Raw genomic sequence first — 12,708 nt, 5'->3', positions numbered from 1 at the left:
CTGTGCCATAAAATGGGCATGGTCAAATGCCACATGGGGCATGGCCAATCAAAATAGGGGTGTGATATACATATGGGGGGCCAGATAGACATATGACCCCAATAGTGCCAGATACACGGTGCTCTCATTTCACCCCCACCCCTTACCGCTGGCTGTTCCCTCTGTGTGAGGGGAGGAGAGCGCAGTGCCTCTCCTGTCCCTTAATTCTCTGATGCCCGTTCTCACACTCCAGCGGGGTCATATGAAATGAGGCACCGGTTCGTTAGCCAATCGGAGCTCACGGACCGTAAGCCAATCAGGAGCCGTGGCTGCCAGTCCGTGAGTTTATTGGCTAGCAAACCACCATTGGAGAGAGACTGGGCCTCAGAGAATTGAGGGGCAGGAGAGGTGCTGCGCTCTCCTCCCCTCACAGAGTGAAGCCAGCAGGATGCAGTATGGTGGACAGTCTGGCAGTACGGTGTACCAGCTGGGAATTTCTTATGGTACACCGAACCGCCATACTTGCAGTGCTGGGGTATATTTAATTAAAGTCTGATCCATTCTGACATGCATTTGTCGGAATGGATCTGACAAGCCCTATTCAGAGTGGCCAAATCAGACTGTCAGAAGTGGCCCGGCGTCCGTGCAGCTGCTATGTCAGGGCTGTTATTGATTTTAGAAAGACTTAAATAAGCCCTAACATACCTCACACCATCCGGCTTCCTTCGCCCCTGCTGCCCTGTGTGATACATCCTGTGCAGCAGAAGCTGCCTTGCTGAGAGCTGCCCGGGGACTGCTGACATGGACACTGGGGGTATCATGACCCACAGGACCCTGCTGCACAGGATGTATCACACAGGGTGGCAGGGGGAAGGAAGCCGGTTGGTGTGAGGTATATGTTAGGGCTTATTTAAGACTCTCTTTAGGGAAAAAAAAAAATCAATAACTGCCCTGACACACAGCAGCTGCATGGACACTGGGCCAAATCTGACAGGTTTGGCCCGGTCCTGACAGTGCCAATCTGATCCATCAGTGTCATTGTTGGAGACGGGGCTAAAACCTGTTGGATTTGGTCCCCTTTCCGACAGAAACATGCTATTCCGCCAATCCACGTGCTTTCCGGTAAGTTGGGTTTCCCAACTTGTCGGAAAAATTTAGGCTGGATTGAATAGGTCTGAACCACTATTGACATATGCTAGTCAAACTGCCGTCTTTCCGACAAGATGGCAGTTTCCGACTCTAATTGAATATACCCCATAGAGAGTAATCCCTGCCAACTCATGCATAGTTGCAAACTGATAATTTCCAGAGGGTGATCTCTGGTAATGGTGTGTTCTATGTATATGGGACATGTTTGCAGTGTTGGCAATTATGTATTTGGCACTGTCAAGGGTTAGAGTACCTGCAGTAGTGCTCCCAACTTTCTTGTCATGCATTGTAAGATTTCCTGTTGTCCTGATTTGTGCTCTGCTCCATCCAGATAAACTGCAATGTAGTGTGGATATCGAAGAGCGTGAAGATTGCGGATTTCCTGGTATAAGCACTGAGGAATGCTATTCCAGAGGCTGCTGCTTTGATTCGAGTGTTCCTGGGGCCAAATGGTGTTTTTACCCCAAAATCACAGGTAGAGTATAGAATGCAGTGGTAGAGTTGGACCATGTAGTGCTATTGATTATATATTTGATGGTGCACAAACATGAATTAGGCCCATAGCTCTAAAGGGCCCCATACACTAGAACGATAATGCCCGATTTCAGCCAATTTAGGGCATTTGGGCCGATATATCATGTAAAATCAGGCATTTTGGATGTGTTTCCGATCCGATGCGCGTTCCTGTGAGGGTTGGATTGGCTCCCCTAGATTGTTAGTGCTGCACTCCTATGTCTATTCCCGCAGGTATGGCTGGGATCGCATATGATATATCGCATACAAAATGTACCATATCATATGGAACCAGTCCCGGGAGAGTTAAAGGGAAATCTCCTCTGAATTTCAGCCTCAGACATATCGTTGTAGTGTATGGGGCCCTTTTGAGTTTCTCGTGTATCCCTTATTCTTAGCCATGGTCAGACAGTATTTAAGAAAATGCCATTGTTTAATTGGAAATTTCCAATCAGTTGTTCAAAGTTTAACTGTTCTATTAACTGTTCCTAAAAAAAATATATATATATATATACTTTGTGATTTTTAACACAGCTGAACCCAAATGATCACTTGGCCAAAGGAGCTAAATTGCCTTGTGATAAGTAAGCACTTGGCTATGTATGCTCCATGAACTATACTTCACTGACAAAGCTCTCCAAAACAGGCAATTCTAATTACATGCAACTAGATTAGGGGAGGGTTGCACAGGCGTGAAACTGAGTCTTACATTTTTGTGATGGGTTAAGTTTAGGTCAGTTGGTTGCTAGGCAGATCAAGTTCTGTTTTTGTGGTGAGCTAGTTTTGGCCTATAAGGGAGTATGGGGTGGTTGTGATAGGGTATATAAAGGGAATTTAAATATTAATATAACTCTTGTTCATCTTGGAAGGCTGAGTACTACAGTATCTGTATCTCTCCATTTACCTTGCATAGCTCTTGCTCACATACTTTCTTCTAGCTTCCCTACTTTCTGCTCTATACCTTATTTATTCCATCTATTCTTTCTTCACCTTCCATTCATTCTTTCTCCTCCTCCCCCCTCCCCCTCTATTTTTCAGACTGGGTTTTTTTTCCCCTTTTTCCCATTTCTTACCGCATTGTTGCCCTCCCTCCATTATTCCCCATCCTCGCAGACAAGCTCCAGCCCCACGGTATCTTGCTGAGGCAGCCTGCCCACTGAGGATCAGCCTGCTCCATCAGCACCTCCCACTCCAGCTACATCAAGCACGCTGCATGGCTGTGTGCGTTTTGTAGTCAGCAGGAGCACCATGGAGGCTGCAAGTGCTGGGGGGGGGGACTGGGCATTGCCAACTGCATTTAGCACTAGTAGTGTGGGGGTGCAGGCGCCGAGCTCCCAGGCCTTTTTGCAGAGGTCACAGGCCCCACGCCTGGAGCATACAGAGGCGAGGGTGCATTCCAGGACATGGAGGGATTAGGACTTCGCAGCCAGGAGTCAACCCAGGGCAGCAGAGAGATGGCGATATCAGGCCCCATAACAGGGTTAACTTCTGGTGACCCTGCACCTGCCATGTTAGGGGACAGCATGCCGGCACATGGTGCACAGCAGACTGCTGGTTCTATATTAGATGTGATTATGGAGCCACCTGCTGCATATATCAATACATTGCTGCCAATTCTTGTTCAGGATGCCATGTTGGCTAATGTTTCTCTGCTAGGGCAGCCAGCAGCCTTTGCATCTTTTAGGGGTATGTCAAGTGGGAGTTTAGCACTGGGGTCGCTAGGCTTGCAAGCTTTTGCAGCAGCAAGGGCCACCAATATTTACAGATGCTGTTAGCTCGAGTTGTCACCCAGGGGTTGCCTTCTATAGTTTCTACCCCACAAGTAGTGCAATCCGTCTAGTCCTCAGCTTGCTCAGAATTTTTGCCACTCCTAGTGTCTTGGGGATGGTGGGCTCATGCTAAATACTTTGCGAACATCTCATTTCAGCCAGATGCCATATTGGCAGCAGTTTTATTCCCTAGCACAGTAGACTGGGCCCTATGGGTACCCTTGGCAAGACGGATATGTACCGCTGGAGCCGTGGTTTCCAACCTTCAGTCAGGGTGGGCCTATACCCTCTTGCCTCCCTCCGGTCAGCATGGTGTGAGGTCATTTAGTATAACTTAGTCCGGTTCCAACTTCACATGGGGCAATTTCCGTTGGAGCAACATTGTGGCCTACTCCTGTTTTTTCTCTAGAGGCCTTGCTGGAGTGGTTGGTAATTTAATACCTGTTTGTTTCTGTAGTTCCAGTGACTTGTCTCCGGTGCCTCCTACTCCAGCAAGCGAAGGTTCAATACAACACATGGAGACTATTCCGGTGGAAAGGGTGGATTTCATTCCTGCAACTGCACAGTTGACTGACACGTTTGGAACTGCCGGCCCTTCAGGATCTGGTGAGCATGAAGTTTTTGCTGCATCTTCGGTTAGCTCCTTATCTGATTCCTCTGTTAGTAGCGATGGATCAGATTCCCCCAAGCACCTGCACAAGTTGGCAAAGTTAGTTGCGTGTGGGGTTGCAAAGAAGGTTGGCGGGGTCAAGGAGCCAAAAAAAGGCAGCTGTTCCCATGGAGTCACCATTTTTGGAGATGGTTAATTGTACCAACACAGCGGTAACCAGGGGTTTGAGGAAGAGGATGAAGGAAAAAATTAGGTAAGGAAAATACATGGATGTTGGCCATTACGGATGAAATGAGAAAGGGGTTAGAGAAGGCTGAGAAGGCAGGGGAGGTAGGTGAAAATGCCTTTTGGATATTTCACCATTGGTTAAGATGTTTCTTAGTTTCTTCTGCTTGCTATTTGGAGATCAGACCAGACGAGCATAAGAATGTCATGAAATATATATTTTTGATTAACAAGATGTTCTTGAAAAATGAAGTTTGTAGAGATTATGATAAATTTTGGTGAAATAAAGATGGTAATACAATATTACTGTGGCCGGAGAGACTAACCAGCCACACGTGTAATGGCGGCCGCAGCACTGAAGGGGGTTAACCCCTAGTGCCCGGCGCCATTAGGAGGACAATGGGCACTTCGCGCCACTTTTAAACTGTGCACTGGTGCTAGTCGCCATCTTTAAATGTATTGTGGGTGCTAGGCACCAGTTATTTAAAGTATGTTTAGTGATGTGTTGGCATGTCATATGTAGTGCTCTGTGCACAATTGCAGGAATGCATGTTTAAATGTATTTGTATTTGAGATGTGGTCACCTGTATTTTAAAGGGACAAATGCACTTACTATAGCTGTCTGAATAATCCTCTTATCAGAGGCAGAACTGTGGGAGGCAACGGAGTCAGCTGCCGCCGGGCTCCTGCTTTGAAGGGGGGCACCTCTCCTCTTGTTCCGTGTGTTCAGCGACATTAATCCATTAAGTTAATTGACAGCAGCTGGTATCTCTTCCGTAGCCGACTTCCACACTAGTCACTACACCTTACAAATCACGCCCTCTTTATTATAGATACACTGGAAGCAGACACCTTACTGATGAAGCTATTTCCCCTATAAAGGAAGCATTAGAATTCTAACTATATGACATTATTTCTCGGACAATTACAAGTAACTTCATATAGCTAGAATTCTCATACTACTTATGCAAGAGCAGATATCTCCATCAGTAAGGTGTATGCTTCCAGTGTAATAGGTTGTGGGTTCTAATCCTGGGTATGACACTTGCAAATTAATTGTCAGAGAAATAATCAGCATTGTGAGTGACTGAGCAGATCTATGTAGTGTGTGGTTGGACCCCTACATAAATCTGCCCAGTTGCAACAGTTTTGTAGTAGCTTCGTATAGTTATAATTAGAGATGAGCTGGTTTGGTTTTACTCTGTTACTCTGATCTCAAAACGGCATCTTATTGGCTCACGGATGATATAGAGGGGGGGGGGGGAAGGCACCAATATTTTTCTTGCCTCCGGGCAACTGGGATAAACTTGCGCTACTGTCTCTTATCCTCTGGAAATAGGAAGTGGCATGCTAATGGCCCTGTCCTAGCAGAGGTGTGTATGACAATACCTTTTGATGTGCAAGTTCCTTAGAGAAATATGCTAATCACGTGGGATCTCCTTATCCCATAGATAAAGTCTATGGGCTTGGAACCTGTTTGTTTCATGTAGCTGATTTAATTGATATACGAATCCTGAATGGTAGATGCAGGAAGGAAGAATATTTGTTTGGTAAATCCAATACAAACCATATTTAAAGCTGTGTTAAATGTATCAATGGTGAAGTGTAACCTCCCAGGTGGTAGGAATTGGAGTTTAAATTATACAAAACTTTGTGTGTGGCAGGAAAAAGGAAATGGCTTTTTTGCACTTACTGACATCCTTGTAAAATTTAATTTATTTATATTTTGTGCGATAAACTGATTGGTTGGAGAAGACAGGAAGGGCTTACCCCCCTGTGGTACGGTGTGGAAAATTGACATAAAAAGGAGGCCTGCGTGCCTCCAGATTGTAGTTGTACCACCTTTATTCTGCTGGAACATCTTGCTGTATGCTGTTGCCCCTAGCAATAGGGATGAGTCTTTTTAAGGCTATTATTGAGCAAATAAACATCTGCCTCAAGAAGATTGCTTCATCTTGTGACCTACAGGGTTATGCCAAACATAGCCCCGTCCTCCGGCTGTCCAGGGAAGCACCGAACGTCTCCAAGTTCCGCCTTCCGCCAGCTACCGGTAGAGGCCTAGCAAGTGGCTAGTGGGGATTCGTCAACACCACACAGGTGTGGTAAGGCAGTGCGTCAGCACATACAGAGCAGAACCGTGGTTCCAAACGCCACGGCAGGTTAGGAGTTTGGTGGTGGCAGCATAAACCCGCCCCCAATGCAGTGGGTGGAGTCGGTAACAGGCGGTTACTGACTGTAAGCGGGAATCCCCTATGTGGTCAGGCCTCGTGTGACCTGACCCTCCATTCTGTGCGCAGGAGATGGGACGTGAAAGCTGTGAGTGCTTTCGTATGGGACCGTACTGTCACAATTACCTTTTGTGTTTCAAGGATGTCGAGGTTTGGCTGGATGTGACCAACAGGGAAAAAATGGTTGCACTGTTATCCCAATCAGGTGGATGCCAAATTTTTGTAAGATGGTTTTGGCTTCCATTTGCCCATTCCTGACACGGTTCAAGTTGTTTCACTCAGGATTTTAAGGTCTGTGAGGGAATTGCCCCATGTGGATAGGCAGAAGGTGGAGGTGAAAAGTAAAATTGGGTCGCACAAGCAGCCCTTTTACATGGAAAACAAATGCCTGGCTTGTGCATATCTCCTTTTGGGGTGGTGCCTAAGAAGGTCCCAGGCAAATTCCTTTTAATCCAGCATCTGTCTAAACCACACGGGGGTCTGTTAATGACTCAATCCACAAGGAATTTTGTAGGGTCCGTTACCAGTTGTTTGAGGCCTTAGAGTTGATAGTGTTTTGTTTAGGGGCTCTTTTGGCAAAGTTAGATGGTGAATCTGCTTTATGCCTCCTCCCAATTCACTCTGATTCTTTTACAGTTATGATTTTTTAGTTAGGTGGGTGTTTCTACATTGACAAATGTTTGCCCATGGGCTGTTCTATCTCTTGTGCCTATTTTGAGATGTTTAGCACTTACTTACATTGGTGTATCCTTGCTGGCTCCAGACATGCAGGCATCGTCCACTATTTGGACGATTTTCTTTTCATAGGTTCAAGAGATAGTAAGGTTTGCCAGGATTTACTGTCCTCAACAGGCGCACTGTTTCAGGCTTTAGGCATTCCAGTTGCCCATGATAAGACAACGGGCCCTACATATTGTTTCTTATCTAGGAATTGAGGTGGATACGGCAGCGGTTTGCTGCTGCATTCCCGCAGATGAGGTTGGTAAGCTTTTGGGTCAAATAGATGAATGTTTGAGTAAAGGCAGTCGGGCTGCTTGGGCTCCTTGAACTGTGCATGTCGATCCCAATGGGGAGGGGTTTTTGCCTCAAACTGAAGAGGGCCACGGTGGGAGTGTCTGGGCCACATCACACAATTTGCTTGTCACAGGAGATTAAGGATGACCTGAGAACTTTGGTCTTCCTTCTTGGAGGATTTTAATTTGGAATTGTTATGGCCCTTCTGGCCTGTCTCTAGCTCCTACCTGCAGCTATTCACCAATGCAGCAGGGTCTACAGGTTATGGAGCTTTCTTTCAGGGTGAGTGGTGTGTTGTGGCCTGGTCTCTTGGGGGTTTACAGCGCATTTGCTTTTGTTGGAGTGGTTTCCAATAATTGTAGCAGTGGAGTTGTGTGCTGCTAATTTGTTTAACCACTCAATCGTTTTCTGTTGTGACAATTTGGGAGTAGGTCAGGTGGTTAACCGGTGCTCCTCTTTCCCACAGGCTTTGTATCTGCTGAGGTTCCTAGTTTTGAAATGACTGTGCTTTAATCATTTTATTGCTAGGCACATGCCCAGGGTTGACAACAGAATTGTGGCTGCCATGTTGCATTTTAACTTTGAGATTTTGCGAGTTGGCCCCGGGGCAGAGACCCTGAGATTGACTTGTTAGCATTGTCTGCCAGATTATCAATCAGGCACAGTGGATTTGGCACCTGCAACCCTTCAGACATTTAGCAGCATGGCAGGAATGGGAAGCATTTCAAGTTAGGTTTAATTTTTCCTGAGTGGGGACTTATTAAAATTGGCTCAACCTTAAGGTCCACAGGTGGTTAAGTTTTCTCCTTCACTAACAGTTCTGTTATTTTATTAACTTTGGTACACAAACTTGTGGGTGTGGTGTCTCGCAGCTATGTTGTGCTTTTTTTTACAGCACCTAGCTATTTCTTCTGAACAGATTTGGGTGGTGTGCCATAATGTCTTATGGGCTGAGCATCACCCCCTTGCTAGAAGAGTCTGAGTTGTTTAGTGGTCAGGGGGGGGGGGCTTAGATGGTTAGGGGTTAGGTGTTAAGTGGTCAGGCTTTATTAGATTTACTTTTTCAGCGAGAGCAGCATTCTGATGTGTTGATCGTATACCTTGGTGGTAATGATGTTGGCCAAGTTAAGGGCATTCTCCTTATACTGAAGATCAAGGTGGATTTGGGGAAAATACATCTTCATTGGCCTGAGGTTTTTCTGGTGTGGTCAGACATAATACCTAGGTTTGTCTGCAGGGGTTCGGTGATTTTACTGCCATAAACAAGGCCAGGATGAAGATACATTTTACTGAATCATAATTTGTATTGTCCATAGGTGGTGGTTCGGTTAGGCATCCATTGTTAGTGCTTAGTTTTTCTTAAGGGAGTCTTTTCCTGTTTGGATTAGTTTTACGCGGTTGGATCCTTGCTTTTCATTCAGGGTGGCAGGCTGCATTTCTTACAATGGGATGTAGTGGTTCTTAGAACCTGGCGGTGGTGGAAAGGCGCTTCTGTCCAGCAGTTACGTGTGGCATAAGAGGTCATTGCAGGGCACTTACCCTTTTGAAGGATGGCAGGTGTGTCCTGCCCTTGTGGGGGGGGGGACTATGGGCACTTCACTGCAAGAGCATCTGCACTGTGCCACAGCAAAGGGTGGTGAGACCCTCTCGGTGCAGGTTATGCATATTTATAGATGGGGCATTTCAGTCTCTGCTATGTTATAAGTTCTAATTGACAGGAGCTGGTTAAGGTAGTGCCTTCCTTGCCATCCCTTTATGAATAGGGTCATCCCAATTTATAAATATTAATGACCTTTAAATCCAATTCAGTTGTGTCCGTGTTATTATTGGTAGTTAAGCTAGCATAAAGTGGTAAAGTACAATCACAATAAAAAAAAGACTGGGAGTGGATGTTGATCACTATTTTTAGAAGAGATGTGCAGGTTTGGATTTACCCAAATTTTCCTGGCTCTAAAAATGGTATCTTATTGGTTCTCGGATGTCACGGGTTTAGGATAGCCATTAAGTAAAATTGGGATAAAACTGAACTCTCAATTTTGGTGTTAAGAACCGAGTAAATTTGAAATCTCACATCCCAAATTTTTTTTTAAAGAATGCTTTGTATCTGTTTACTGGGAACCACAAGCATTACACAGTACAGTATGTGATGGACATTATTTTGTCTCCTAATACTACATGACTCTCTCACATCTAAGTAGTAACATACAGTAAATAAGTGATGGGAGCTTTCAGTCATGATGTGCACTAGTAGTAAAGATAGTAGCATTCCAGGTACATAGATCCATCAGTAAAGCTAGGTATACACTATACAATTATCTGGAAGACCATCTGTCTAATCTGGCTGGTTTGGAGTAAATGGTTGATTGTAATTTGCTCTTATACATTATCCGATATTCATTCCAAACACTGGATAATGGACAAAACAAATTGGTTGAATATTTGGTTTAACCATCTTGTCTGACATTTTTTTCTCCTTTTTCCAGTGTTTAAGAAAAATAGTTGATACATTAATAGATTTTCATTCCAACCAGACTGGACAGATTGTCTACCAGATAATTATACAGTGTATGCCCATTTAAACTGTTATGCTCTTTCTTTTGATGTCACACAAATGGGTGGACATGGAGAGTAATCACTGCCCACTCAATCATACTTGCAAACTGATGATTTCCAGAGGGTGATCTCGGGTAACAGTGTGTTCTATATATGGGACATGTTTGCAGTGTTGGCAATGATGTATTTGGCACCGTCAAGGGTTAGAGTACCTGCAGTAGAGCTCCTAACTTTCTTGTCATGCATTGTAAGATTTCCTATTGTCCTGATGTTGTGTGCTCTGCTCCATCCAGATAAACAGCAATGTAGTGTGGACATCAAAGAGCGTGAAGATTGTGGATTTCCCGGGATAAGCGCTCAGGAATGCTATTCCAGAAGATGCTGCTTTGATTCAAGTGTTCCTGGTGCTAAATGGTGTTTTTACCCCAAAAACACAGGTAGAGTATATAGTACAAGCAGCGACAGCTGTATTTTGTACTGCCCATATATGTCTAATGAGCAAACACACTACTGCTTCTGAGTCATTCATGACTGAGCCACATCTCCTAAATGAGTGACACTGGGTGGGTACAGGAGCCCTCACATATGGGATACGTGTGCTGTGGATGGGGAGACGGAATTGTGACCTATCCAGGGCTAAGCATACACTGAGATCCAGGTGACTTCACACTGATAACTTGCACCAAGAGTAGGGCTGGTAATAGTGATGGTGCTACTGTCACACGTGGATGTATAGGGGCCGGTGCTGTCACATAGATGCAGGAGACTCTGAAAATACAGTAGATGCAGATCTCCTTCTGTAGTCAGACACAATGCAGCCTGAATTGCTTATTACTCAGAATCAGCTGATAAGTATGTAGAGAAGTTTTGTTCAAACTCTGACTTGCTGACAATAAAATTGAAAATACATTGCCGATATTTCATAAAGCTGTTCTTGTAATTGTTCATGGTGGGTATGCAAATGTTATCAGTTTAATACATTACTTATGTGCACAGGCAAGATCACACTTAACCACACATGCACTCATGCTCACCCACACATACTCATACTCACACACCTCCACTCACCCTCACAGTAACACATACACCTGTACCCTGAACCATTGTAGAATTCTTGCTCTGCTCAGTGGAACTTGCAGTACTTGTTCAGCACCTGAGACACAGGGTAACAAATTGTCAGAAGACTGTCAGTCCTTTGGCTGTAAGTGGTACAGCAACGGGGGAGGGGGGTCGGTGTTATTGGGTAGGGAGGGTTCTGACACTGACCATCTGTGTGTAGTGCAATACCCTCTGATGACATTGCTGTGTTTCCTGTTGTGTGCAGGATGCTCTGTGAGCCACGAGCTGAGGAAAGACTGCGGATATCCCAACATCAGCTCCATGGACTGTCTATCCAGAGGCTGCTGTTTTGACTCCAGTATTCCCGGGACCATCTGGTGCTTCTATGGATATAAATAAAATACAAATGGTAATGCACATAATGGATCACCCATTGGAGAAAGTCGCAATCTGTTTAAGCTAATTGTGTTTTAGTTGTTGTGTATTTGAGTATTTTATTAAAAATAAATAGAATTGTATATTATCTTATATAATTCATATGATTGATTCCACCATTAAGCCTGATCAACAACACAAAGTGCAACATTCATGTGAAGGCCCTATGTTATTCATCTTTCCCTATACACCATAGAGGTGCATTAGAAAATTATCAATGGTTAGCAACCAGAAAATACTGTAATGTGCACAGCCAAACTTTGTGCTGAATTGAATTATTCCCTAAATTTTTATCATACCATTTAGAAAAAGCCTTGAAAAAAGGGATCTACATTTACCTTGACTGTACTGTATGTACAACATTATACAGACATGTTTCTTATTGTATATTTACAATATGTCAATGCATTACTTCCCAGATTTGCCCCCCCCCCCCCCCCCCCCTGTGCTCAGCCCAGTGCAAGTTCACTGTAGCCCTGTAGTTGCACACATATTAGAATAGTTATTTCTGAGGATAAAACCTGCCTCTATAATATTGTGATAATGTTACTTTCTTACAGATTCTCAGTATAACTGGCTTGTAACAATCACCGGAGTGTCCGTACAGACAGTATCCTGGTTCTGTGTGCTTGCTTTTTTTTTTTTTTTTTTTTTTCTGATCTGTAAATGTGATTTTATTAAACTAGAGAGCTGTCATTACTTATTGAGGTTTAGCATAAAAATTGTGATCATTTCTGTAAGTGTTACAGCATTATATGTACTGTAATAGCAATGTTTTGTAGTCCTATATGTGGATTTCCTTTATCAATACATTGATTCCCAACATACTTCATCCCACAAATCCCATTTGTATAATCAAATACTTAAACAAGTCCTTAATGCACTCTTCTGGCTCTGTGTGATTTATTCCATACCATAAACCAGTGGTTCCCAAACTGTGTGCCTAGGCACTCTGGGGTGCCCGGCGGCTCTTGCTGGGGTGCCTCAAGTTGGTGGTTTAGAACCAAATTAAATTATGTATGGTCAACATGAGGCAAAACCAGTGCTAGTAGCTGCCAATCATAAAACATGTGGGCAATCAGAAGAGCAACTCTGTACACCACTACAACTGCAGCTAGGGATGACTGGCACTATTTACTTTTTATTGATTGGAAAAAAAAAAAAACTTATCCTA

The 12,708-nt window shown here is 44.3% G+C and overlaps 1 protein-coding gene across 3 annotated transcripts in view; it reads left to right on the top strand.

Moving 5' to 3' along the window:
- LOC135050134 (putative gastrointestinal growth factor xP4) overlaps window positions 1–12,417 on the top strand; it is a 48,324-nt gene extending 35,907 nt beyond the window's left edge. For 2 of the 3 annotated variants that reach the window (XM_063956315.1, XM_063956314.1), the window contains 4 exons: window positions 1,460–1,603; window positions 10,334–10,477; window positions 11,365–11,508; window positions 12,095–12,417. In XM_063956315.1, coding sequence (XP_063812385.1) covers window positions 1,460–1,603; window positions 10,334–10,477; window positions 11,365–11,498 — 422 coding nt within the window. In that variant the 3' untranslated portion in view covers window positions 11,499–11,508; window positions 12,095–12,417. Of the gene's footprint in view, window positions 1–1,459; window positions 1,604–10,333; window positions 10,478–11,364; window positions 11,509–12,094 lie in introns of those variants that run through there. The other variant, XM_063956316.1, reaches the window with a different exon arrangement.
- The last annotated feature ends 291 nt before the right edge of the window (window positions 12,418–12,708 follow it).

Source organism: Pseudophryne corroboree, chromosome 2 (assembly GCF_028390025.1).
Source record: "Pseudophryne corroboree isolate aPseCor3 chromosome 2, aPseCor3.hap2, whole genome shotgun sequence".
Lineage (NCBI taxonomy): Eukaryota > Metazoa > Chordata > Amphibia > Anura > Myobatrachidae > Pseudophryne > Pseudophryne corroboree.
The sequence above is the reverse complement of the archived record's forward strand: the minus strand, read 5'-3'. Positions and strand labels throughout refer to the sequence as shown.